This window comes from Nyctereutes procyonoides, unplaced genomic scaffold, assembly GCF_905146905.1.
Source record: "Nyctereutes procyonoides isolate TBG_1078 unplaced genomic scaffold, NYPRO_anot_genome, whole genome shotgun sequence".
Taxonomy (NCBI): domain Eukaryota; kingdom Metazoa; phylum Chordata; class Mammalia; order Carnivora; family Canidae; genus Nyctereutes; species Nyctereutes procyonoides.
Window position 1 is genome coordinate 42,629,389 of NW_026575044.1, and position 25,323 is coordinate 42,654,711.

A 25,323-nucleotide genomic window follows, 5' to 3' on the forward strand; every position below is an offset into this window, starting at 1 on the left:
GGCGGCCCAACAGCACCCCCAGGCCCCGGGGCAGCGTGGGGGGGGTCTCTGTCCCTGCCCAGGTGCTCCCCGGGCCACCGGGCCTTCCCTGCGAGGACGCTGCCTCCCAGCTCCGTGCTAGGGCCGTTCATACTGGGTCGGACCGGTTGTCCGTTTGTCCGTCGGTGCACTGGAGTGGCCGACGCTGCCTCCAGCCTCCGGTCAGCCGGCTGGCCCTCCGGGAACCGCTCTGCTCCCGGGGAGGTGCCCATTCCGGGTCTCTCTAAAGCAATAGTGTGAAGGGCAGGGAGCAAAAGGGGGGCTTGCTGGACATTCCACTCCCATTTTGTTTTTCAGGATACCCCAGCGCCCCTCCGGTGGCCGCCCCAGGTACGTTTGTGGGGGAAGCAGTGGGGGCTCAGGTGCCTGTCCTGCCGCCTCCCTCGGGTTGTTAGTGCGGGTGGGAGCCGGGGTCCCCCAGCTGAGGGGAGTCGCTGCTGACTGCACCGAGCTTTGCTCCTCAGGGTCAGCGTCCCGGCCAGACAAGGTTGTGCTGGCTGGCGGAGTTGGCGGGGGGGGGGGGGGGCTGGCTGCATCGGCCTGGTGCGGCCGTGCCCCCCCAACCCCCCCACGCGGTGTCACACGGCCGGCCTCTCGGTGCAGGGTGCACACGTCCCCCCCGCTGGTGCATGTCCCGACCTCACAAGGATGGTCTGGCTCTTGGGGGTGAGGAGTGCGTGCCCCACATGCCCCACGGCGCTTTACCACCTTAAAGCCAACAGCTCGGTGAGGCTGCCTGTCCCGACGGGCACACAGGTCTCCGTGCTCTGGGCCCTGACCTCTGACCCCGACCACCTTCTCATCCTCTGGGCTACAGGGGCTCCGGTGCCCGCTCTCGTGGCTTTCTCCGCGGGGCTCACCCAGAAGCCTTTCCCCAGCGATGGGGGTGTCGTCCTCTTCAACAAAGTGCTGGTCAACGATGGAGATGTGTACGACCCCGACACCGGTAGGCTCCGAGACTGGCGGGGTCCCAGCTGGTTCCCGCGCCTGGGGCCGGGGTGGTGGGGCACCACGGGAGATGCCTGAGCAGCCGTGGGCACGGCAGACCAACTGGCCCTTGTTGCTATCCCCACTCTGTGGGGCTTCACGGAGAAGCTTCCAGCTCCAGGCCGCAGGGTGGGCGGGGAGCACGTGGGGACGTCCTGCCCTCTAGCCTGAGATCAGTGGACCAGCCCCCGGCACTTGCTGTGGGAAGCCTTGTTCCACTGGTTTGTGGCCCTCCCCGCTGTTCCTCCAAGCCATCGAATGGCCTTCTTTCTCCGGATCTATTGTCCTAACACCCTGGGACGGGACGGGACAGACAGGAGACCAGCCCCCTGCCCCGTCACCTTCAGATCCAAAAAAGGGGACAGCAGTCCTTCCAGAAGGCGCCAGACCCCGCTTGTGGGGTCCCCTGCTCTGGAACCACTTGAGCTGCAGGCCTGGGTTCTGCCTTTGGCGTGTGTTGTCCACCAGCCCAAGGGTAGTGAGAACAGATGTCACCCTGGGTTGCTGCCGTAAAGGACTTCCTCCTTTCCGCCACACCTGAGCCTAGGCTTCTGTCCATCTTTGTCCCTGGGGACTGGACTCCGCCTTCCAGAGAGGCCAGCTGTGGGCCTCCTGCCTCCTACATGAAGGGCCCCACTTCCCTGCCCAACCCGTTGGCAGCCCTGGGGTAGGATGGGGCAGAGCAGCCGGGGGCCTGTCTCGAGTGGCCCCACACCTCGGAGCAGCCCGTCTCTGAGCCCGTCGGGCACCAGCACCCTGCGGTGCCGAGTCCTTCCCAAGGAGCTGCAGGGTGGGAGTTCAGGGAGGTGACGAGGAGGCAAGGGCAGTGGGGGGCCCTCTCGGCAGTTTTTAGCTCTCACCTTCTCATCTGCCCTGCGTGGCCACCATCTAGCAAATCCCACCTATTCCTAGGACAGTGGCTCTTAAGTTTTTGTGAGCATAAAAATTACCTGCAGAACTTGGAAAAATGGAACTCCGTGTCCTCCAGGCCAGCTGGAGTCAAGCTCAGGACTTTAAAATCTTTTTTATTTCTTTCTTTTATTTGAGAGAAAGTACAGTTGGTGGGGGAGGGGCGGAGAGAGGGGTGGGTAGAAACAGACTCCCCGCTGAGCAGGGAGCCTGACCTGGGGCTCAATCCCAGACCCCTGGGATCATGACCTGAGCTGAAGGCAGCCGCTTAACCATTGAGCCCCCCAGGTGACCCAGGATTCTGCATTTTTAACCTGCTTTCGAGGCACAGAGGCAGGCAGGGGGCCAGAAGGGCCTTTGTTTTCAGAGACCTTTACTTTCTAGCTAGTGCAGCCTCCTCCTGGGCCCTGCCCCCATGCTGCCTGGGGGCACTGCTCCACGCCGACAGGTCACGCGATCTCTGCAAGCAGGGGCGGTGGCGGACGTTTCTTGCACATTCCGGGACGCCCAGCCCAGAACTGTAGCCTCTCGTTGAGTGAGTCCTCATTAAAGGAAATTCTGGGGGACCCCGAGTGCGGACTCCCCACACAGGCAGCTTCTAAGCAGGGGAAGAGGCCAGGGGCCCAGGCCTTGTTCAGGGTCGAGCTGCCTCGGGAAGGCTGTGGAGCTCCGATTACTCAGCATTCCAAGCGGGCTAAGAGTAGGATGGCCGGCATCTTCGATTTTTCAGGGAAGATTGAAGATCCAGCCCCTGGGATTCCTTCTCAGTCCCTGGGCCCTCCATTCTGTCACTCTCGGCCTGTGGTCAGGGTCTGTGTCTAGGCCCCCCCCGCCGCCCAGCTCCTGCCAGTACTTCCTGTGGGCTCTGACCTTCTGGCTTCGGGGGCACCCAGTTGCCACTTGGCAGATGGTACATCTGCAACTCCATCTTCTCTTCCCTGTGCCGCCTGCCTCCAAATACCCCTTCCCCGGCTTCTCCAGGCCTGTGGGTCGTTGGCTCAATGAATGCCAGCTTCTTTGTGGCCATAAATGGGCGCCACCTGTATACTGGTCCAATACAGGGAACGTGTGGTCTCTCCCTGGGTTAGTGACTAGCTTTGTGGGTTCTTTTTGGTCCTGTGTCCTCAGGAGGCAACTCAAACGTTTTGTGGATTTTGTACCCAGCACACAAGTTGTGGGGCTTATTCTATGTTGGCCTTGGTGGGGCGCTTTCCATGCTGGAGGAAACTCCCAAATGGTAACCAGGACCTGGCTGGTGAGGGGGAAATGGGCCCGGGCTGGCCTCAGCCCTCTGTCTTCACACCTGGGCTGTGCACTGGGTGGGCCTGTCACTGGGTGGGTGTCAGGCAGCTGCAAGTATCAAAAGGGGCTACCCACCCCCCCTCGGGCCAACCTGCCTTCTGCGGGTCTGGTGACCAACTCTCCCAGTTGGTCTCCGGGGCAGTCCTGGACAGAGAGGAATGGTTGGTCTCCCGAACGTGGGTTAACAGATAAGTTGTCGCCAAGGTGCTGTGATGTCACAGGACAAGTGTCTGCCTCTCTCCTCCCAGGGATCTTCACGGCTCCGTATGACGGGCGTTACCTCATCACAGCCACCCTGACTCCTGAGAGGGACGCATACGTGGAAGCCGTCCTGTCGGTCTCCAATGCCAGCGTGGCCCAGCTGCATACAGCCGGCTACAGGAGGGAGTTCCTGGAATACCACCGGCCCCAAGGGGGCCTGCACACCTGTGGGGGCCCGGGCGCATTCCACCTCGTCGTGCACTTGAAGGCAGGAGATGGCGTCAACATTGTGGTGACTGGGGGCCGCTTGGCCCACACAGACTTTGACGAAATGTACTCCACGTTTAGTGGGGTTTTCTTGTATCCTTTCCTCTCTCCCCTCTAGGGTGGCTGGGGCGAGCTACGGGGAACTAGTTGTGAGGACTTCGGAAGCTTTAATATATGCAGTTTATTATGTATGTAACTGGAGCACTGGTCTAGTTTTCCGCAAACCTCCCCACACCTCCCCTAAGATACAGGCCTGAGCGTCCCCAGGCAGGGGGCAAGGACACGTGTGCCCAATGGGGCCACTGTCTTCTGTCGTTCCGACTGGCCACCTGAGGAGTGGGGTCCTCCCTGGCCGATCAACTGCCAACTGGGGGGTGCAACCTGCCGCCCCGTCCTGCTGACGGAGGAGGGAGAGCCGCTGGGCTGCAGGGCTGAGGGCACGAGGGCGGGTGAGCCGCACCTGTGGCCTCGGTCTTTACTTACTCCACCTGCAGGACAGAAGTTTAAACACTGAAGTGGCACGTGCCACCACTGAGAGAGACCTGGGGGCCATGCGCACTCCAGGCCTTTGCCCAGCTGTGAGGCATGTGCAGGAGGCTGTGCAACCGGGGGGGGGGGGGGGGCCTCCTTGAATGACGTGTACCTAAGTGCAAAGACAGGGAGTGTCAATAAAGATGTAAAACCACTTCAAGTTACTGAAGTCTGTGCCTTATGGATTGAGAGTTGTTGCTAAAAAGCTGCAGAAAGGTAAGGAGTTTTAAATGCCTGTAGAAAGTGAGCTGGAATAAATCAGTCTCAACCATATAATTGTTATCCCTCACTATCTAAGCTATACACTTGGGGAGTTTTTTGCTTATAAAAAACCAGATGAACTTGAAGGTCAAGGCCCCCCGCCCTGTGCTCCCCGCAGCTAAAGAGGGGCTCCTCTGGGGGATGCTTAAACTTCACATCTCATCAGCAGCTGCCCGAGCTAACGAGATTGCTTGCTCACTACACAGCTCATAGCAGATGCGGCTTTAAGGACTCCCGGGTTCCCAGGCAACAACAGCCCCAACATAAAACTGATCACACACTGAAAGCTGAGATCATCGCAGAAAAGCAGGAATCTTCCCATGGAGAGCACGTTCCGTTCCAAGGAAGCCCAGGCATGCTGCTCCTTTATCAGCAGCCACAGAAACCTCTAGGACACAAGACCCTTAGCTTCACGTAGGCTCTGCTCATCGGGTTGGTAAAATCTGTTGGCCAATCAAGTGCCCCCAGGGAGGCAAGACCCCCTAGAGCCCCAGGGAAAGATGCGCATCAGAGAAACTAGTTTCCTGAGCCTGAACTCAAGCCACTGGATACCGTGATGCTATAAAAATGCTGAGTTTCCAGGAATGCTTGCAAATGAGATAACACAATGGCTGCTGGACACTTCAGAGAAGGGCCTTCTTTCTCCTTCCCCTGCTCCAGGTAGGGAGACATGACCACGAACTGCAGGTTTGCAGTTTTAGGACTTCAAAATCTGGATCTCTGTCTAGGAGTTGGGGTGGGGAGGGCATTCTCTTTCCTTGTTTCTACAGCTGGGGAATTGGCTAAAGGTGACTGTCCTACAAATGACTCATGGAAAAGCCCAACACAGTGGTGCATTTTCAGGAAAACCCAGTTGGCACATGCACATACTTTCACCCTCTCTGCTTCACACCCCCTCCTAACAATCTCTTACAAGTGCCAAAGGGGACAAAAGCTCAACAGCTGGAAAGGCAGTGTCCACAGGCCTGAAGCTACGTGCCGAGGACTTAGGTACCAGGACAGGACTTCTCAAAGGCACTGTTGCCAAGAAAAAGGTCAAGGCATGCACTTATGCAGAGACAGGACTGGGACATTTTTTTCTCCCCCACACGGAACATTAACAAATGGCCTCATTTAAATGTTGAACAGAGGGATGCCTGGGTGGCTCATTGTTTGGGCGTCTGCCTTTGGGTCAGGGTGTGATCCTGGAGTCCTGGGATCGAGTCCCGCATCGGGCTCCGTGCAGGGAGCCTGCTTCTCCTCTCTCTGCCTGTGTCTCTGCCTCTCTCTGTGTCTCAAAAAAAAAAAAAAAAAAAAAAAAAATGAACAGAATAATACCACCAGCACTAAAAAATGCAAATCAGTGCACACTGCATTTGCAGTTCATTCCATGGTAGTGCATTAATCTAGCTTTCTCAGTGGCCCTACCATCATCTTCAGTCCTGTGGTTTCTAACGACTGAAATTTGAGTGTTTATGATTAGAGAGACAGTCCATGCTTGCAGATCTAAAACATGGCTTCATGTACATCTGCACCCACTTTCTGGACATGTTACCTTCTTCCCCTACACTGTCCGATCAAAGAAGGAAACAGGCAGGCTACACCCTTAGCTGCAGGGATGAGCCCTTGCGGTGCCACTGCAAGCTGGCCCCTCTACAGTCAACTGCCCTCTGAGCGCATCTTTCTGTTCCCTAAGTACACCCCAAGGAGCATGGTCCCTCACGCTGCTCACATCCAGGCAAAGCAGCACAACATGGAAAGCTTTCCCTACTGGAAGGCAGGCTCTCAAGGAGGACTCTGGGATTCCTGTCCAGCATATGCTGCGTGTGGTAGAGTCCGGCAATCCGAGGGGAAAAGATACTCATTTAAATAGCATGTGGGGTGTGGTTTTTGATTCAAGATCACTTTGAGTCTCCGAGGCTGCTGAGAGCATCAGAACTGCTAGGTGGTACTCACCTGGAGAGAGGGTTTAAGGAAAGGGGGGGTGGCAACAGCTCTGAGCAGGCCTCCCAGGGGTTGAGGCCTGAATGGCTGAGGGGGTGTGAGGACCCAGCCTAGAGCGTGCAGCGAGAACACCCCAGGAATCACTATGTATGAATGAATCACTCTCTGGCAGAGCCTACAAAGCAAGAGAGGTTCGTTCCCGTGGGCAATGCCTCACTTTTGGAATCAGGTTTTATGAAAACAAGCACCAAAAAGAAGTCCTTTCTGTAGACGAATGTAAGTGTCAGCAAAGATCAAAATGCTGATTTATGGAAATTACCAATTTCTGGCAAGAGTACAGAGACGATGGTTCAAATGTCCTCTAAAGGAAGGAGTCAAATGCATTCGGTTTACGTTTGTTTATTGTTATAACATCTTGTTTTGAACATCAAACACTGCACCAAAATATGAGCCATTTATCTCAGGGTAACGGTCTTTGCCAGGACCAAGAGTACCGTATGGATGTTCACAATTCCTGACAACTTAAAACTTATTAGTGGCATTGCTAAGAATCGAATACTTCATCATAGACTAACTGTAATTATTAAATTAAAACAACAAAGATTCCCCCCTCCCTTTCTTACTGTCAAAACAAACCAAAAAAGTAGTTTTCACCTGGAAAGAGCACTTAAACAAAAACTCAACTTTTAACCAGTTTCATTAAACACAGCATGTTCTAAAATAGGAAAACAAGGCTTCCCAGAGTAAACAAGATACTTAAAAAGATGCTAAAATTCCCTGGAAGAGGCTGTTTTCACCAACTAGCAGAAGGAGAAAGCATTTACTATCTGTTTGTAAAGGTCCTGCCTGCACCTTCGGGAACAGAGCCCAGAAGGGCCACACATGTGCCTCCAGGACACAGGCACCTTCTGGTTGTGTCGCTGGCTATGGGTCCTCAGCTGTTCTCCCTGCGACTGTCAGCAGCTTTCATTTTAGGACATCACCCTGTAACTTTTTTCTTTTCCAGCTGAAAACTATGCAGATGGTTCTGAGCACAGCAAACAGTTCTCACACGGGGGCTAAGTGTGCATGCTTCCGGGCCTGCACGTGCACGTCCCAACGCCTGCTGGAGATGCAGACATTGGCGCCAGGGCCACACAAGCTTCGGCACGTGGGTATCAAGGCATATACTCAAGTCGGGCTGAACTGGAGAGTGGGAAAGGGGCCAAGGCCACTGCAGCAGTAGACCAACCAAAACAATGACTCTGAAAAGCCCAATCCGCCGGCGATCACCCCACGAGACCGCCGATCACCGAAAGCAGCACGAGGCTCGGGCTCCTTCAGTAACTCACCATGGGAAGGGTTGGTGTACAAACACACTTGAGGGTAACTCTCTTTCACAGAAAGAACAAATGTCATTTGTACCAAATGGCAATGGGTTTCAGCACAAACTTAATACTTCTGTAACACTAGAGTGATAGTAATCATCTACTTTCAGCAAGAGGGACTCCTTTAAATAAGGAAAAAGACTCACATTAATTAGCAAAGGTACCCACTGGATCAACCTGCAGCAACAAAAACGACAAAGTCTAGTGCTTATGGACACAGGGCCGGAGGGGTCAGCTGCCCTGGGCAGGGGCTGGCAGGCTGGGCTCCTGGGCGGGACCTTTACGAGGCCCATGTGTCCACAGAGAAGAGTTTATCAAGGAAAAGAAACTGTCTCATCAAAAACTCTTTAAAGGACAGCCTATAGAGGACTACAGAAGTCAAGAAGATTCCTGTACCGCAGCATGCAGAGAAGCCCTGGCAGCTGAGGTTCAGCACAAAAGCTCAGGCTCCTCCTGTGCAACCAACGTGGAGAGTCTGGGAGGCCCGCACTGCTGAATTCACTAACTGGGCACAACTTCCTCTAAGCATAACCTAGTTTGCCTAACCTACTGTACATAAACTCTTTCAATGACTAGTCCTCGTACTGTGAAAGGTGGGGTGCATGCGCTGGAAGCAGCACCTGTCGCTCCTCCTTTGGAGTACGCGCTGCCATGTTCAGCCACTGAGCACTGTGTTCAGAGGGCTGGGCCATCACCTCCGTATCCACTAGGACAGATGGCCGGACTAAAAGGGCTTCCAACTCTCCAGTCTGGAAAAATAACCACCCCCCTTCTGCATCTCTAGGTCAGTATTACCCGAGTGAGGTGGACTGGAATGAGGAGTGCGAGGAGAGCACCACAGCGTGGGCCGGGCAAGTGGAGGTGGACAGGAAGCCGCCCCCACGGGCGTCTGGACCCGCAGCTCCCGCTCTCTGCCCTGGACTTGGCTGACCGCGGCCAAGGCCTGTGTGCATGTGTGCCTCCTCTCCAGTAGTCCTCTGGATTCCAACACGGAGCTGACCCTCACCACCCAGCCTCTCAGTCCTGGAGGGGCTGACGGGGCAGGCCCACCCCTGGTGGGGTCTGCTCGGACTGCTGACTCATTACACCCAGGCTGGGAGAGAGTTGCAGGCAGAGGGACACGGAAAAAGGCTCTTCCAAGACCCCACAAGAGTGCAGATCTGCATTGCTAAGGCCTCCCTGAAAACCGAGCTGTAGCTTGTCCAATCAATGTCTGCCATCAGTGCTCTCCTTACAGGCACCAAACAGACGGCAAGACCTGTTCGCCTAACCAGGTCCAAGACAACTTCCGGGCTAGTCACAGTTGAGAAGGCAATGAGCTAAGGGGCTCTTCTTCTCCAGAAGCCCCCATCTGGGGGACTGGGACTCATGACCCAGGCCCCGTTGGGAGCAGCCCACCCAAGCAGATGTCCTGTTTCCCTGTGGTACGGAAGAAAGAGCCCACGGCAGAAATGTGCACAGGTGGTTTGAACCATGTCACTAACTGGACCTGAAGCAGCTCAGTGGACCCTGATTGCCTAAAGAAAGCCCTGGTTGTAGAGAGAAACACTCTCAACTGCCCAGTGGAAATTATAACACTTTACTGTATACATGTTTTGGTCCCCTCTCAGCTTCTTTCTTCCTTTTAAATCATTCAGTTTAAGGAGCACCAGCACACACCTGACACAGCACGTGTATGAGGACCACAGCACTAGGAGCCCAGGCCTCCGACCGCAGGTCCGAGCTCCTCCGCTACCCCCCTCCCCTCCAACCCTGGCCAGGGCACTGGGTCACAGCCCTACCAGGCCTGGGAAGGGGAAGGAGGACCACGGTTGCAGCTCCAGGACTCTCCCAGTGCCTGCTGGTGCCCAGCCATCCACATGGGTCTCGTCCTGCACCTGTGGCTTGCAGGGTTGCCCAATGTCCTCTGCCCAGCAGAAGCGCTGGTCACCTTCCCTTGCTGTGAGGTGAGGGACTGAGGACCTCCCCCTGGAGGTGTCACCTCACGCCAGGTCATCCAGGTCCACTTTGGGGATCGGGTCCCGCCAGTAGCAGAAGGAGCTGAACTCTGGGCAGGGAAAGGCAGAGTTCTGTTCCTTACTGAGAAGTGGGAACACGTGCTCCACGAGTTCGCTCAGCCTGTGGTACCTAGGAGAAGGGATTGGGGAGAAATGCATAAACTGCCCCTCTGAAGCAGGTGAGGGCACAAGACTGAAGGCCGGGAAGCAGTTACTGAGGCTCCTCAGAGCAGTGGCACCTGAGAAGCCAGCCATCCCTTCCCGGTGCATGGCCCTCCTCTTCAGAGTCTAGGATCGTAGCGATCCTATTATACCTGCTATTACAGACAAGAAAACACCCAGGCAAAGAGGAAAGCCTCCCAAAGGCAGGTATAGCTCCGATATTTCGAGTGGGGTCGGATCCTCAGATTCTCCATCTCCAACTTCACCCTGGCTGCAGGGTGGTGGACTGAGAAATAAGAACACACTTACGAGGACTTGTTTCCTTTGGTCCTTTCTTGTATTAATTCACCCTTGGGGTTCACGGTGAATATTCTGCAGTCTGGAACTCCAACTTGTGTGTAAGCATAGACATCCTGGACAAGAAAACATTAAATAGGGTTATTATGAGAGAAGAAATTAGGAGATGCTTCTCTGGTTCCTTGTGAGCCAGAGAATTGCACAGATGACTGTCTACAGAAAACATGTGGAGTTGGCACAGTGCAGCTCTGCCACTGAAACTGAGCTTTAAACAAACCCAAACTGAAGAGTGGAGCCCAATGCAAGGGCGCTCAGAGAGTCAGTAAATTGGGCGCTGAGCAGAGGCCAGGGGCCCTGGAGAAGGAGATGCCTGCTGCCTGCCAGAGGCCAGAGAGCAACACCCTCTGGAAATGGAGAGCCCCGTCTGTGGGGAAGCAGGTTTGGGAAGCATTAGTGAAGGCTGAGCACTCTGTGGGGTGGATCTAAGGACACAGCTTAGAACCACTTAGAACATGAGTCAGAGCTACCTGAGGAGATGAATCAAATCTAGAGAAACAAGGTGCCCTTTTTCTTTCACCAAAACTCTAGGGCAGGCATCCACCTACAAGACCTCCCCACAATGGCAGAAATTTGGAACAGATACATGAAAACCATTTAGCAGAACATTCATTTCGCTTATATACTTGGTTTGAGAATGAGGACATGGCTATACCCTAAAAACTACAGTCCTATGAATTTTACCCTCATCAGAATGTGAAGTTCAGAGGAGACACTTACATTTGGACGGTTTCCAAAGGCAGCATAAAAGGGCTGCTTAGATGGGGCAAACAGATTCTTGATATCGTTTAGACACTCAATTTTGAACTTCTCTGGCTTCTTTTCTATCACTTCCCTAAGGGGAAAAAAAAATACAAATACAATGAGCAAATAAAAATGGCAGCTTTCCCTGGTGTGCGATCCTGAAAAGATGTCAGTACTCCCAATCATATAAAAAAACCTTTTGTAACTGGTATCTCTCTCTCTCCTTCTGTGCCAGTTAAGACAGACTAAGATTCCGAGTGTAGGGGTTTAGGGATAGAGAAAGCTTTGACAGTTTGACTTTTTTGGATGATGTCTGACACAGACTGGGTGAGCTCAGGGTTATAGTGCCCTGGGGGAGCCAAGAACCAAGAGATGCAGAAGCTCAGAATCAGATACAAACCCTTACAGTGAGCTTGACCTTTCACCTCCCCATTCAGGCCCCTTCCCCCCCAGGGAGTGGACATACAAGTGTGCATGCAGGAGAGGTACCTGTGGAAGGCAGAGAACAGGCTGCTGGGGGACAACATGAGAGGGCCCCGAGGCAAGATGGTACCCTTGTCATTGACCCAGTGCAGGTAACCACGGGTCATGTCAGCCATGCCAATGGCACGTGCGGAGCAGTATAGGAACTTGTAGCCATTCCTGAAAGACAACATGTCCTGTTTAGAAGCATCCTTTCGTCAAAGTTAAAGAAAAAAAAAAAAAGGCACTATTCTTTTAACAGATCCACATACAGTTCTTTTCATTTATTGTGAAAATCAAATTCTTGAATTTAATAAGGAAAGCAGTTAAGATTATAAAGATATCATGGAAAACACCGCGGGGAAACAGGGAGGTATATACAACCAGGCATTTGCTAAATTCGTAAGTATTGATGTATCTTTAGCATCTAGTCCACAAAAGTCAAGTCACAGAACAAAAATCTTGGACTACCTTTAAACTATCTGCCATAAAGGAAAGTTGCAAAGGATCTTATTTATAAAGACAATTTGTAAAATGCAAACCATTCTGTAAAAAAAGGAACAAAATCATCCCTGGGGAACAGATACACAATTTTCCTATTATGGGCATTTTCAACTAATGGTTAAGACACTGAGTTTCCCAATCAACTTAACTCATATGTATCATGGTCCACAAAAGCCACAGCACTGTCTTCCTGTTGCCCCAACAGAGAGGACCACATGGGCAAAATGTCTCCCCCATGCATGCATGTATTACCTACTCAATGAAATCAGGTTTTTAAAAAACCCAATTAATAAAACCAAAATGAAAACTGGCTCTCCTGTTAAGTTAAAGCTAAGCCCCTAAAGGATAACTAGAACTGTAGAAGCATGTGGTGCCTCCAACTCGTAACGCTGTGAGGTGGAAAGGAGACGGGTGAGACGTGTAACAGCAACCGCTTCATGAATGGTGGCTGGCACTTTTCTTTGTGAGGCTACTCAAGCACATGGGACATGTGGGACAAGACACCTACTCGTTGATGGAGTGGTAGAGCTTTGCTATACCCTGATGAGTCCAGTCTTTACCCAGCTGTGGAAGAATCTGGCCCAAAGCATCAGATCTGAGAGGGGAGAAATACGAAAAAGTATCAGGAATGAAGCACATAGAGCCTAGTTCAATACCAGCTGCTAAAAATCATAGGGTAGCAGCAGGGTTGGGGGAACGATCTAATCTACAAGGGCAACTTTGTTATGGCTTATGCAACAGTGTGGCAGTTCCCTGCAAACCCACCCTCGGAGGAACTTCAAAAAGAAGAAGCCAGATGTTCCTTTTCAGAGATAATTTATAACCACACATCTTCTTTTCTTCCTCCCTAATTGCAACATCTTCTTACTTTAAATTTTTTAATGCTGGAACTTGGGGACCACATAACTGAATCTTTCCAAAAGTTACCCTCAATCCTAATTTGTATGGCTCCACTCATCTTCTCTAACCACAGCATGGCCCTGTGTATGACCATGTGTGATCTCAGCATGTGAGTCTCAGTGTGTATAGTTTACAAACCTTCCTGACACGGAGGGATCCCTTACCCTCAACCCTCTCTGCAATGGGGCCCCTCACCTCCCCCATGGCCGCCCACCACAGGCTCGTGCTTACTTGGTTATTGTCCCATCAATATCAGAAATGATGATCTTGTCATTCCAGTTCCACAGGTAAATGGTCCCTGCACAGCGGCAGGTACCTTGATACTGGGTTGTAATACTAAACACGACATCATTTGGGCCATCTTGGAGCTTCAGTTTTGCCTTTTATTAAAAGTAAAAGAATAAGAAAATCATAGAGCAATGATTTTGAAAATTAACGGTATGTCATTTTGATGAAATTACATAAAAACAGATAAAAGTCAGTTTCCAATAGTCATTGAGAGATTGCTAAGATATAATGTTAAGTGAAAAAGGACCCTAATCTCTAAAGTATGTACGTGTGTGTGTGTGTGTGTGTGGGTGGAGGGGGACATATAAAGAATGGAAAGAAATACATAAATCAGATTATTGTAATAAAATAAAAAAAATCAGCTAAAGACATACAGCCATAGAGCTTGCAAGAGAGTCTGAATATTTACAAAATCCCCACCAGTGTTTCAGGGCCTCAGCTCAAGGCAGGATGGTTTCTGTTATGCTGGCACACATCCAGCCAGTGCTGCACATACAGCTTGCTCACAAGAAGCTGAGGGAGCTATTGCCTGAATGATGTTCTCGAATTCTAAGAGATTTTTTCTGGTTTCACCTAAAAAACCAAATGTCTCTGGCTCTTCCTCCAACCAGACTGCCCTAGGGGCAAGACCATCTCAAACTGAAAACAGAGGAAAAGGAGTGACAAATAAACAGGAAAGAGGAAACTGGATCTAAATAAGAAAATGTCATTTTTCTCTGTTGTTGTAGATCCTAAAAGACAGTATATGGCTCAGAAATGGGCTGGCTGTGTAAGAGTCATCTAGGAAACAGGTTAAAATACAGATCCCTTGGTTCATTCTGAGAGACTGAAGTGGAAATCTAGGGTGGAGAAAGAAGCCATGTCCCAGGTTCCCCAGGTGGTCCCCAGCGGTGGGAGATGCCGTCCTACTTTATGTGAGCGTTTATACAATCACACACCACCATGTCTTGCGTGCAGGGCTTGGGATAGTGTGGACAGAAGAGGAAGCATGTCCAATTAAACAGTTACTAAAACAAGCTGACTGGATCCACATGTATCACACACGACTCACAATCTGGTCCGAAGAGAGTCGAAGAGACTTCTTATATGAGGTTGTGCTGCCATGGCTTGGGGGCTCTGTGGGAACAGGGTCCACTTTGATGGACTCTTCGAGCTCCTGGGACCCCTCATCACTCGATGAGTCATCCTCAGTCAGCCTATTCAAGAGCAATCCAGTTACTCAAGAGGCAGCAGACCATTTTTACTGAGAAGAGCTTTTCATGTAGGATCAAGACAAGATCCCACATCCATTCTAGGGATGGGAAAATTTCTTCTGTTTCCTGAGTACTCCTATCGTGAAGTGAGGACACCTTCCTCCTCACTCTTGTGATTAACCCTGCAGTTACAGTCTGACCATGACCAACTATTTTCTGCTAAGACCAGTAAATGCTCTTAAGTCTACTGACTCCTGCTAAAAAAGATACATATGTTTCAAAAAATGCAAACTGCAGAAAATATAATGGCTTACACTGATTTTAAAAACTAAAAAGAAAGATTTGATCTTTCTTTAAAAAAAGAGAGTAGAGAGCAAGGAAATGAATGCTCAGGCTTAGACCAACTGCTGAATTACAGTTAGAACAGGAGAAAGAATCTGGCTGGAGAAGTCCAAGAACAGCAGGAAGGATGGGGTACATGGTGGCACCTCCTTTTAGGGTCAGCCAAAACAAATATCCAGAGGGGTGCTACTCCTTCTAAGAAATGAAATGGACCCACACCAATTTTTGATTTTTAAAAAAAATTTAAAGTAATCTCTATACCCAATGGGGGACTGGAACTCATGACCCTGAGATCAAGAGTCACATGCTATGAGCCAGCCAGGCACCCTCTGAAATTCTTTTCCATCTCCCTGTGCGCCTGACAGGACACCAGGGACAGCACATCTCAAGACTCCTCTAGATCTCCTTCCCACAGGCCTCCATTTCACAGGCATCTGATTCCACAGCTCCAGGATGGGAGCAAGGCATTGAAAAAGCAGTGATGGGTACCTTCAGTCCTCTCAGCTGATTATATTTTTAAGAAAAGCAGAAGTTATCATCTGCTAATGGAGAGGCACCAACCATGCCCAACATGCTTGTCCGTAAGACATTTTTGACTAAAAATTAAACAAAACTGTCAAAATCAATTTGAATACAATGGCTAAAAAGCAGAGGTAGCCCAAGTACTGTGAGCCCAGAGGAAGGACAGGGCACCCCACCTGCCACTGGCTGGCTCCTTTGCGCTCGATGGCAGATCACTGGTTGGTGGCACCTCGGATTTCCCTTCCTTGGCCTCTGGCAGCTAAAACAAGATAACAATGGCAATGTACAGTTTTTCCCTCCCAATGACTGACAGGTAAAAATTTATCAGCAGCCCTTTCTAGGAATGAGTAAAATGGTTTTCTGAATCCACAACTTAAAAATGCTTAAGCAGATTTTCTCTACTTTGAGCCAAAGGATAGAAATCAGAGACAGAGGTCATGTGCTGCTATGCAAAAAGCTGTCACTGCAAAGTCACAAGTAAAAATTTTAAAAGGGCACCATTTCAAGTCACAGAATAGAATACAACCAGCCCACACTGATTAGGTCTTTGCAGGGACACCTATAGTACAGAAGTCACTGAGGCCACTGCCACCAGGGTCTCCTCCTTGGTAGGAGGACAAGTTCTCGCTTCTATCTGGAAGGTAATGCAGTAAGCAAAGCAGAAAGAGCACAGGCTTTGGAGCTTGATTCATGGCCAAACCCCAGCTCCACCCCTCAGCAGTTACGTGTCCTTGGTCAGGCTACATTACCTCTCTGTGCCCATTTCTTTGGTGGAAAGTGGGAGCTCAAACATCTATACTGTTAGGCTGCAGCAAAGAGAGGCAAATAAAGCATCTAGCATGGTTCCTGCACATCTAACTATTCAAAATGGTGACCATTATTATTGCAGGAGAGTATTCTATAGCCCAAATTGACTTTCCTGTGCTTGGCAAAAAGGTTTTTTGAACAAATTAATGATTCACTTCTTTTCAGTCCACAGAAAAAAATTACCCCCCCTCCAGGTCAGTTACCTGTTTGGTCATGCTCTCTCTCTTACGCCAAAACCACCAGCGACCAGATTTCTTTGGCATCTTATCTTTGACCCAGGACTCAACTGTGGCCTGGAAACAATTGACTTGGGTCAGCCTAGCCATTTGTCACAAAGCACCCAACTACTTTCCACCAGCAGTCTGCAGGATGGTGCCTCATTATGGAATGTGAGCAGCATTCTTCCCACCTCCCAAACTCCTCTAGAGTCTGTAACACCTCTGAAAGGTAGGCAGTCCTCTTTTGTAGTAGCATAGCTTTGTGGCAGTTCTGTGGTAAGAGACCAGGTGGTCTGGCTATTTAGGAGCAGGGGGCTGGCAGGTCAGCTGATCTCATTTCTTTATCCTTGGAAAACATTTTCTCTGAGAGACTCCTAACTCTGGGAAACGAACAAGGGGTGGTGGAAAGGGAGGTGGGCAGGGGGGATGGGGAGACTGGGTGACGGGCACTGAGGGGGCCACTTGACGGAATGAGCACTGGGTGTTATGCTATATTTTGGCAAATCGAACTCCAATAAAAAAATATACAAAACAAAACAAAAAAGAAAACATGTTCTTATGAGTTATGAGGACCAATCAGGCTCACAGACAGATTTGGAACAAACCTTCAGATTCTACATAACACGCTTACTGGCCACAACTTTACCCAATCACCCTGATGTCATACTTCTGGTGGCCACAACCTCTTCTTGCTGCTGCTTTCCATATTAATGAGATGAAATTTTTTTTTTGTTTATTCTGTACTTAACTAACAATGAAAAAAATCTCAACTTTTATACCTAGTCAAAAACCAATACAAATATCTAATAAAAATGACAAAGACAATGGCAGCCCAGCAAATTTCCTAGATTTTGGGTGTGAGATAATTTGAGTGGGCACATAGAACTCTTTGGATCTAGAATATTAAATTAATTTTAAACCAAACTCTGAATAGTACCCAGTTTAGAAATGTGCACATATGGATGTTTCTAAATATCGTATGCTGTAATATTTTTAAAAAGGAAAACAAATCGTGGATCATCTCACCTTCGGCAGACTCTTCTGGAATACTTGCAAGCTAAGGATCATGGGAGCAGCCAAAGCCCAGTTATAATAACTGTATGAAATAAAAATTGGGCAAAACCGTTACACGAAGAAGGGAGGGAGTAGAGAAAGGGGTAGAAAGGGAGAACGAAAAGAGGATGAGCGTAGAAAAACATAAAATTCCTAATTCTTCTCAATGAAGCGAAGTTCAACTAAATTTTTTTGGTCAAATGAATGAATGACCTTTGCTTCAAGCCAAACTTCTCTAAGCAGACAAGCAGTAAAACATCTAAGAATAACATTTCATTGCTTCATTGAAAAATAAGGCTGAGGTTTCTCTTTCACTTCAAAGTCACTGCCCACTAGTTCATTTATAGGAGATGGCACATTTGATTGCAAGAAAATGATAAGAGTTAAAAACACCACTTTGGAAAAAAACTCTCCAAGAGTATTTAGCAATTATAAAAACAAGAGTATTTACCGGTTATATATCCGTATTACAAGGTTAGGATTATCTATGAGTCCAGGGTTTTCTGCAAATTCATGATAAGTAATGATATGCTCCATGAATTTTTCTGCAATGTAAAATAACAACGATCCTTTGGTTAGAGATTACATAAATTCCTAAACGAGATTACAATACTCTACGTTGAAGGAACTATATATAGAATAAAATGAGTCCTTTAAAAAACAAAACTTTTTTATATTCATCAAAAGCAAAATATACTTTTTTAAATCCAGGATAAGAAAGAACACTTCCTTTTTCTATCATCCTTCCCCTATTCCACCACTCATCCTGCAGTTAGAAAGGAAAGAAAGAAAGGAAAAAGGAAAGGAAAAAGGAAAGGAAAAAGGAAAGGAAAGGAAAAAGGAAAAAGGAAAGAAAGAAAGACAACCACTCAAAACCACAACAACGAAAAAACACAAGAGGGATATAGCAGACTTTTAGGAAAATAGATTACAGATGTGGAAGGGGGTGGAGGAAGACACAAAGACACACATGTGCACATTCTCTGGAACTAATGAAAACGGCAGCTTCATCCTTAACACAAACTTAACTGGCAGGCAACCGCCTAACTAGGGAATATTCATGGGGATCTCACAGCTTTAAGTGCATGCCACATTAGAAAAATAATCAAAACATTTTACTATTGCTTGGAGGAAAAAAAACTAATAAACACATACCAGAATTTGGTTTAGGGTCTGTCAAGAAATAAATTCCAAGTTCTTGAGAAATGAATGAGGATTCTGCATGAATTTGTATGATCAGTTTCTAAACCTGCACTCTAGTAGATGCAGGTTAACAGAGAATTTCCTCACCAGGATTGTTCCTCCTGGCAAGATGTATATTAATCACTTTTACTTGCCATCTGCCTCCTCCAATAATAAATTCTACCTAAGTTACCCAGATTTTTTTAAGTATAAATTTTATAGTTTATATCATTGTGTATTTTCCATTCCACTTCCCATATATATAGTTTTTAAAGTTAAGGTTTATGAGGATTAAGAGCTATCTGGCCACAGTAGACTCTGGATTTCTTACAAATAATAAAACACACAGAATAAAGATATGGAGAATAAAGAGGCATAATGAGCACCCTGTGACCTTTAAAAAGAGCAAAGATTAGGCAAAACATAACTGTAACACTCAGGGCACCCAGTCTGCTCAATACAGGACTTCAGGTGCTTTGAGGGGGGAGAGTTGAGGGGGGAGAGAAGACAAATGATGATACTAGTCGTGGAAAGAAAATCTTTCCTTAGGGGAAAATCAATCAGGGGCCATCAGCCAAACTGAGAAAATATTAAGAATTTAGGTTACAAAGGAAGGTAAAACCAGAAAGGCCAAGAACTTGGGAAGACACACGAGTGCTCAATCTACCTGAGAGTCATCTGAATTGGCGCCACTAAGCTCCTTCCTTTCTCTGGAACAACTGTACTTTCCGAGGCCAAGTCTCAAGACTGAGACAGAAAGTAACCCCTTCTACTTTTTGCCAGAAAGACTATTTCCTCAACCGACAATTTTCCACAACTTCAGGCTTTACTCTCATGTCTCAGGCCCAGTGCTTTCTAAGAGGCTGCTGGGCCCCAGTCCACACATGTCAACATCAAAGACAAGAAAATGGCCACAATGTGATCTGACCCTGGCCACTCTGTAAACAGGGCAGCCTGAGCATTCTCCGTCTTCAAGTGACATGAGCATCTTCAAGACACTCTTACTCACCCAAGCCATTTTTATGTAAGGTCACTCCATAGGAGGTGCCTTAAATGAGGGACTAAAGGTCTGACATTAGGGAGATACCTGTTACCTGCACAAGGTTATTACAGAATTTAATACCCTGAAGTGGCTAATCAGCAGGTTTTCTATCAAGTGATGACCAGATTGCTTTCTCCAGTGAAGACATGGCATGACTACCCAACGTACCTTTGGAAATTTCTCCGTTTTCACTTAGACCCCCACAAAGGGAGAGGGTGACATCAGGCAAGTCCATAGCAGAATCTGAGAGACACTCGGTGCCACTATCTGCAGCCGCACTTCCCACAGACTGTGGGGACTGGGAGCCAGAGAGCGTGTCAGACTCGGGCCACTGCCGAGAGCCAGGGTCCGATTCACTGTGGGCAGGGGATGGGGAGAAAAGGATTTGACTGATTTCAACTTCTTGCATTCCTACCTTACTACATGGTACTCTAGGGGCTTGAATCAAATAATATAATTCCCTTAAAAAAAGGAACAGACCAACCTACAGAACCTTTTCTGAGATAGAGCTTAGAATCCGCCATTAAAAATAACCCAATAGCACTGCTGCGGAATTAACTGTGAGTATAGTAAATATGTCACATAAAAATCACCACAGGCATTCCCAGTAAGACAAACTTTTCAACTACAGCCTTTCTGATTTTAATTAAAGGAGTAAAAGAGTTATAACCATTTATTTACATCTCCATGATGAAAATGACAGAGTAATTAAGAAAAATCTGATGTTTGGAAACCTTTGATCCTAATTTCCTAGAAAAAGCTGTGGTACTATATACATCCTGTAGAAAATTACTATAGTTCAGAGTTGTCTAGGCTTTTCTAAATTCATCTGTTACTTTGCAAAGTAGAACAAAGAAATTAAGAAGGAGAAAATTCTCAGGAAGTAGACGAACCTTGAAAAGAAATATTGTAAGAAATAAACTAGAAATAAACTATTCTTACACTAGTGAGGTTCAGGACTAAAGGTTAAATTATTCAATATTTTCATTTTTCTAGAGGGTAAAGGCACAGAAGCCGGGATTTAGAAGATGATCCTGAGGGTAACTTTGTAACAGAGCATAAACCTGAATAAAAAGGAACAAGGAAATAGTACCTTAAGCTTCTTATTCATGTTTACTGCTTCACGCCCTCTGAATGGACATTTAATGTCACAGTGAGAAACTGTTCTAGAAGTCTCAAATTCTTTTATTTTATTCAAAAAAACAATATACTTAAATGTATGTGATCTAGTGAAGCTTTATGATCTTTTTTTGGGGGGGGATTCCTCAAATTTGAGCAGTAGGTGGCAACAGAGTATGGATAGGCCATAAATAGGAAGCAGTTTCCAAAGCTATTATGCTTTGCATTTGAACCAACAAAAGATTTAAGTTTCTGGAAATTTTCTTTCTTAATAGCAATGCACACCTATACCGCAATATTGAGATTAGATCAACAAAATATTCTTTTCACTGGAAATAGTGAAAAAGCCAAAGCCAATGTAAAGCAACAAAACCTATTATGTTGGAGTCAGAGGGCAAAGCTGACCCCTGGGTAAAACAGAAACAGAAAACTGTAATGTGTTTCCACTTTCTCATGGGCCCATGGCTAGATCCCCTTGTAGTTAGGTGTGATCATATAACCGAGTTTTCAGATGTGGACTAAAGGGGCGTGCCATGCCCTTCCTAAGCCTGGCTCCTGAAAACTCCCCTGTGTGAGCCTTTCTTTCCCTACAGAGGCCCGAAGGGAACAGTGGAGACTCAAGATGGAAGAAAAGCTTGTGTTCTTGAATCCCTGTGTGCAAGGTGCCTCACACCAAACACCAGCACTGGAATATCATGTGAGCAAGAGATCAACTTCTACTGTGGTAAGCCACTGAAGTCCTGTGTTTGTCAGAGCAGCTAGTGTTATCCTAACCAATGTAACCTCTAAATACATGGAGGATGCCATCTGACTCCACATGCTGCCAAATCCACTAGTGATGTGATGTATATTAAAGTTTAACTATAATTAAAAATACTGGATACTCAGTCAAGATGACATGGATCATGAAAGTTAACAAATGTTTGTAAGCATTACAACAGTTTTGCTACCTTTAATTATAAAATGTCTCAAGACATAATTTGTTCAGGAGGGAATAAACTAACTTGGTAAATATGCAATGACCCTATGCAGTAAGGTCCTGTTGCATTAGTTCCTCTCCTTTTTTAATAAAATCAATCCACTCCTCCCCTTTTCTTAAAAGGGAAACTAAGACATCAATCCTTGGAACACTAATAAATAAGGACTGGGAAATCTGAAAGTGATAATTCTAAGACAGCTACGTTTTCACTTTCTCACTGAAAAAAAAAAAAAGGAGGACTTCTAGTTCTTTCACCTTAAAAACCCAACTATGACTTTATGTGAAGAAGATATTTTAAGACAAATTTAGGGCAGAGAGGTAGGAAGGAGCTTTGAGAACCTTCCAAAAATATCTATAAAAAATTTTAAACATCATTTAATCTCCATCTTTCCATTTTAAATAAACACTTAATAGATTTTTCAATAATTTATTTAGAAGTGTTTAATTATGTGTGCCTATAGCTCAGTATATTCAAACCATACTTTCTGTGAGGAAAAAGTAAACTGTTTTTTTGTAATCACAGAATCTTCTAATGGAATTTCCCTAAGGATAGACATGAACTTTGGACAAGAGTACAAATACACTATATCTGAGGTTTTAGAGTTCTTCAAAGAGGGAAAAGGAAGGAGGGTGACAACCGGTGACAGCTCTAGAGAAAATGTGGGGCACACAGACTAGCTGGAATGGGGTCTGACTGGGCCCAGCCCAAGTTCAGAAAAAGCCTGGGAGCTCAGACTCACTGAAGGAGTGGAGACATTCTTTATAAATTGTTTTTGAATAAAGACATATTACCTTTAAAATACATAATAAATGAAATAACGTTAATGAATTTTCCCAAACATGTTGAGTTTATATTAATGACTGTAATTAATCTGAAGTTATAACCATTGGTGGTATAACCTTACATAGGTTTAACTAGTATACCTCTTCTCATTATACTGAAAATTTCTCCCTAAATAGGTAAATTAGTAGTTTCAAATCACTATAGTCCAAACAAAACACAATTTCTGAATTTCCCAAAATCTGAAGCAATCATCCAACTTAGCTAACGCTCACCATAACCTTACTCCTTTTTCTTAGAATGTTTTGCTTTAGAAACAGCCATTATATTTCACAGCTGTTTACCCTTCAACATGTAAGAAATACACTACCTTTTAGGGAAATAGAGCGCTGCAACTTCAGGTTCTAGAGCCTTTAGGTCATCCAGGTAAATATCATCAGGTCCCTGGTGCTGGCTTCTTTTGTGGACGCCTATTTTTATAAAAAAAACACATCAGTGGTAAAAACTTGTTATTTACAACTCTGCAAAAAAACACACAAAGGTTTGCAAACAAAACCAACCATAATTCAAACTCCATTTTATTTTTAAAGATGTCAACTAACCATTCACTTGTGTTGGTTCTTAACCATCCACACCAATGGAAGAGAAATTCGGTGTTACGCACATAACAGTTGTACAATAAACATGTGCTAACTTATTCTTTCATTTATTGTTACATGCATAATCCTAGTCCTAAATCATTTATATTTGATGATAAAGTTTTCTTATGGTATGAAGAAGCATGATGAAACCTGATGAAATCACTGGCACTGAGAAAGAGGCCAGTATTCTAAAACTGTGAGGAAGGGTTGCTAAAACAGGACAAGTCACATGGTGTCCAAGTATCACCAATAATTACTTTCTGACCACAAAAGGATAAAAATCTTTTTACAATGGAGAAATCTGGCAGACAACACTTTAAACAAATGGTTGTTGCATTAAGAATCATGAGTAGTGGGGGATCCCTGGGTGGCGCAGCGGTTTGGTGCCTGCCTTTGGCCCAGGGCGCGATCCTGGAGACCCGGGATCGAATCCCACATCGGGCTCCCGGTGCATGGAGCCTGCTTCTCCCTCTGCCTGTGTCTCTGCCTCTCTCTCTGTCTCTGTGACTATCATAAATAAATAAAAATTAAAAAAAAAAATTAAAAAAAAAAAGAATCATGAGTAGTGGGACATTAGGAGATGCTGTATGAAATACTCAATATATCCCACAGGTAATCTTCAACTCAAAAAATAATGTTTAACCCAAATCTAATTAAGCCTCCAGATTTGTACTGCCCACTATAGTCAGTCACCAGTGTCCTAATCTGAAGGGAGCTGTATAGAATGTGTTAAAAAATGTGTAAAACACATACCAGATTTCTAAGACTTAGTATAAAAAATGTAAAGTAGTTCAATTTTTATATTGATCACATGTTAAAATAATAAATGCGGACTTACTAGCTCAGAATATATTACTAACTTAATTTCACTTATTTTTAATGTGAGAAGATTTAAAATAACATACGCAGCCACTGCATTTCTACTAGGGAGTGTTATCCTAAAGCTAACTTCCAGTTTAAGGAAATATGGAGATGTCACCTTGAAAAAAACTATCAGATACATCCAGAATGTGAGAAAGCATGCATGAGAATCGGCTGGGCTCTTGAAGAGGTCAGTATCACGGGGAAAGAGGTGTAGTGGTGTGTGTGTATGAGAGTGAGGGAGTTTGTGTGTGTGGGAGGGCTGTTCCCCAAAAAGTTAAACACAAGAACCAAATGCAACATGTAAACCTTGATGAGATCTTGGTGGGGGGAGGGGGGGGCGCGTGGACTGTTAAAAAGCCTTTCTTGGCACATATGGGGAAATAGGAACATGAATTACTTAAGATGATCATGGTCCTGTGGTTATGCAGACAACGTTCTTATTCTTTGAAGGTGTATCTTACAGTATTTAAGGGTAAAATGTCATGATGCCTGCAAACTGTTTTCAAATGGTTTAGAATAAAAAGAGAGAGAGAGAGAGAGAGAGAGAGAGAGGGAGGAACAAAGCAAATATGCATAACACTTCCTAGTAAAAAGCTGGGGGGGAGAAAGAATCAGGCCAAACGAATGGTAGAAACTACTCAGCATTCCTATCTCTGGTCAGTTCCTACGTTATGTGCTAAGAATAGGGGCCATTATTTTCTAGACTAAAACAAAACATTCACCCTGAAAATTGGATTTTCCTCCTTAACAGTTCTCAGAGGAGAACACATGGGTATGGGCCTTTGGTTGCTGAAGTGCTGAGTTATGAAATAGCATGAACCAAGTTAAGCTGGATCATCAGCTGGATGTATTTGGCCACAAATACTGAAATTCTTTTATTTTAAATAAGTTCTTTTTTAAAAATTTACATTTACTTAAAATATAGTGTATTATTAGTTTCAGAGGTAGAATTTAGTGATCCATCCGTTGCATATAACACCCTACGCTCATTCCACCATGTGACCATGTGCCCTCCTTAATGTCCATCACCCAGTTACCCTGTCATCCTACCCACCTCCCCTCCAGCAACCCTCAGTTTGTTTCCTATAGTTAAGAGTCTTTTATGGCTCACCTGTTTTCATCTTTTTATTTTTCATTTCCTTCCCCTATGTTCATGTTTTGTTTCCTAAATTCCACATATGAGTGGAATATGATATTCGCCTTTCTCTAAGTTATTTCTGAGTGACTCTGAAGGTCAATACTGTAGTGGTTATCTATTAAGTTAGTTTGTGATTATCTAACCTTTGGTGTTAGAATTTTTTAAAAAGTGAAGTAGATATTTGGCTATTATGTGATAGTAGGTATTTTTAACTTTCAGGTAAAGTTTTACTTCCCTAAAAATA

The 25,323-nt window shown here is 46.4% G+C and overlaps 2 protein-coding genes across 7 annotated transcripts in view; one reads left to right on the forward strand and one right to left on the reverse strand.

Annotated features, from left to right (window-relative positions):
* EMILIN2 (elastin microfibril interfacer 2) overlaps positions 1-4,450 on the forward strand; it is a 58,530-nt gene extending 54,080 nt beyond the window's left edge. Inside the window, exons 7-9 of one of the 2 annotated variants that reach the window (XM_055323750.1) lie at positions 337-369; positions 857-985; positions 3,486-4,449. In XM_055323750.1, the coding sequence (XP_055179725.1) occupies positions 337-369; positions 857-985; positions 3,486-3,823 (500 nt within the window). In that variant the 3' untranslated portion in view covers positions 3,824-4,449. Of the gene's footprint in view, positions 1-336; positions 370-856; positions 986-3,485 lie in introns of both variants that reach the window. The other variant, XM_055323751.1, reaches the window with a different exon arrangement.
* Positions 4,451-9,350: 4,900 nt separating this feature from the next.
* LPIN2 (lipin 2) overlaps positions 9,351-25,323 on the reverse strand; it is a 101,758-nt gene continuing 85,785 nt past the window's right edge. For all 5 annotated transcript variants that reach the window (XM_055323753.1, XM_055323757.1, XM_055323756.1 and 2 more), the window contains 13 exons: positions 22,807-22,906; positions 19,726-19,913; positions 17,785-17,878; positions 17,307-17,376; positions 16,266-16,355; positions 15,432-15,514; positions 14,250-14,394; positions 13,142-13,290; positions 12,519-12,605; positions 11,534-11,686; positions 11,021-11,135; positions 10,256-10,359; positions 9,351-9,914 (listed from right to left, as the gene is read on the reverse strand). In XM_055323753.1, the coding sequence (XP_055179728.1) occupies positions 9,770-9,914; positions 10,256-10,359; positions 11,021-11,135; positions 11,534-11,686; positions 12,519-12,605; positions 13,142-13,290; positions 14,250-14,394; positions 15,432-15,514; positions 16,266-16,355; positions 17,307-17,376; positions 17,785-17,878; positions 19,726-19,913; positions 22,807-22,906 (1,523 nt within the window). In that variant the 3' untranslated portion in view covers positions 9,351-9,769. The remainder of the gene's footprint in view (positions 9,915-10,255; positions 10,360-11,020; positions 11,136-11,533; positions 11,687-12,518; positions 12,606-13,141; positions 13,291-14,249; positions 14,395-15,431; positions 15,515-16,265; positions 16,356-17,306; positions 17,377-17,784; positions 17,879-19,725; positions 19,914-22,806; positions 22,907-25,323) is intronic.